The following is a 2,416-nucleotide window of genomic DNA, read 5'->3' on the forward strand; positions in this document are numbered from 1 at the left end:
ACAGATGCTTACAGAACAGATTGAAAACAGTAATTCAACGCCTTTCCTGCGGAGAAATATGAAACAGATGTTTTTTTTTTTTTTATATATATATTGCAGGACATGAAGTAATAGCGAAAAATGAAAAACAAATTAAAAAAAATCATGCAGGTGCAAAGGACAGGGGAAAAAGTCGTTGTAGATAAAAATAGAACGGCCCCTTTAAGATCTCCCATCCCATTTTACTCTATGTTTACATAACAGTATGGACGCGTCCACTCGCTGCTCAGTCGGAGGGGGGGTTTGGGATTTAAGGTTGTCAGTTTTTAGTTTTTTTTAGGTCAACCGCGCTTTAAATATTAAGCAAAGTTATTATTGATTAAGGGAAGAAGCGGCAGAACGGGGGGGAAAACGGTAAGGGTGGACGGAGGATGGGAATGATAATAGGCCACGCCCCCCGCACCCCCCCCCGGGGGTAGTCTGATGTCCTGTTGCCACGGCACTTGGAGAGCAGTGGGGTTCCATTTGTTGTCTGGAGGGGGAGGAGGAAGGAGGTCGGTCTGGCGAGTCATTCGCAGCCTCGGAGCAGGAGGGCGGAGAGGAGCGGAGGAGGGGGCCGGCAGCAGCTTGTATCCGAGGAGAGCAGCACCGAGCGCTGGGCGGTGGGTCCGCGCTCCCCCCGTGACCTGAAGAGTGGAGTGTCCCGTTACCGGGAAGGGAGCGCGGAGCGAGGTCGGCCGGAGCCGGGGATCCGCATCTGCGACACTGAGGACGGACCGGCGCTGTCTCTATGAAGTCGGCCGAGCGGCTCCCCGGGGGGTTGCGTTAGCGACTGTGGAGGGGATTGTGGCAGCGCACGGGGGATCCTCCATGTTTTCCCCCAACCAGGAGGAGCACTGCGCCCCCAACAAGGAGCCCATCAAGTACGGGGAGCTGGTGGTGCTGGGGTGAGTGCTGTGTGTGGGCTCCTGGGGGGCACTCGTCCTACTGACCCACTTCTCTGCCCACCCGGGCCTGGTGCGGATCGGGGCTTCTCCCATCCTCCTCCGCACTAAACTTTCACATACTGGCCACTCAATAGTGTGCGCCATAGCCGTGCCTGTGCGGAGCACCGCCAGCGCCCCTCCGGCCTCCGCAGGGGTGGGACTGGGGGCTGCACCCCCGCTTAGTGCAACCAGGGGCCAAACCTGGCCATTGTCAGGCCGGAGAAAAGTGGTGGAGAGGTCGCGGCAAACTTTGACATTTCTAGGAACTGCGAGTGTATATGTATGTATGGTATGTGTGTGTGTGTATATATATATATATATATATATATATATATATATATTTCAATATATACACACAAGCATTTATACATACTTCTGCATACAAATATACATTAGGTATAAGTATATATTGTGTGTATTATACAGTGTTTACATGTGTAATATATATATATATATATATATATATATATATGTATGTGTATATATATATATATATTCTAAATAATCTATATATACACACACAAGTATCCATATAATCATAGATATATGTAATGTGCGTGAATACTGTACAATATATATGCACACTTACACATACCTAATGTATACGTATATACATAAGGTATGTTTAAGTGTGTGTGTGTATACATGAATGTGTGTAATATATACACAGATGCATCCGCAGATATACACTAGGTATGTGTGTATGTATAATATATCTGTGTATATATACCGCAGCATTTACACGAGTACATATTACACATACATACCTAATGTGTATACATACACTATATAAATTGTGCGTGTGTGTGTACACACACACACGCGCACACGCATGCATACGCATGCATACACACACACACGCGCACACGCATGCATACACGCACACGCATGCATACGCACACGCATGCATACACACACGCACACGCATGCATACACGCACACGCATGCATACACGCACACGCATGCATACACACACGCATGCATACACACACGCGCATGCATACACACGCACGCATGCATACACACACGCGCATGCATACGCACGCATGCATACACACACGCACACGCATGCATACACACACGCGCATGCATACACACGCACGCATGCATACACACACGCACACGCATGCATACACACACACACACACACGCACACACATGCATACACACACACACGCACGCACATGCATACACACACACACGCATACACACACACACGCACACACATGCATACACGCACACACATGCATACACACACACACATGCATACACACACACGCATGCATATACACACACACGCATGCATACACACACACACATGCATACACACACACGCATGCATACACACACACGCATGCATATACACACACGCATGCATACACACACACGCATGCATACACACACACACGCATACACACACACACACATGCATACACACACACACACACATG

General features: G+C 48.4%; 1 protein-coding gene across 2 annotated transcripts in view; it reads left to right on the top strand.

Annotated features, from left to right (window-relative positions):
* The first annotated feature begins 506 nt into the window (after nt 1-506).
* PELI2 (pellino E3 ubiquitin protein ligase family member 2) overlaps nt 507-2,416 on the top strand; it is a 90,795-nt gene continuing 88,885 nt past the window's right edge. For both annotated transcript variants that reach the window (XM_069732928.1, XM_069732937.1), the window contains exon 1: nt 507-926. In XM_069732928.1, coding sequence (XP_069589029.1) covers nt 850-926 — 77 coding nt within the window. In that variant the 5' untranslated portion in view covers nt 507-849. The remainder of the gene's footprint in view (nt 927-2,416) is intronic.

Source organism: Ranitomeya imitator, chromosome 1, assembly GCF_032444005.1.
Source record: "Ranitomeya imitator isolate aRanImi1 chromosome 1, aRanImi1.pri, whole genome shotgun sequence".
NCBI classification, from domain to species: Eukaryota; Metazoa; Chordata; class Amphibia; order Anura; family Dendrobatidae; genus Ranitomeya; species Ranitomeya imitator.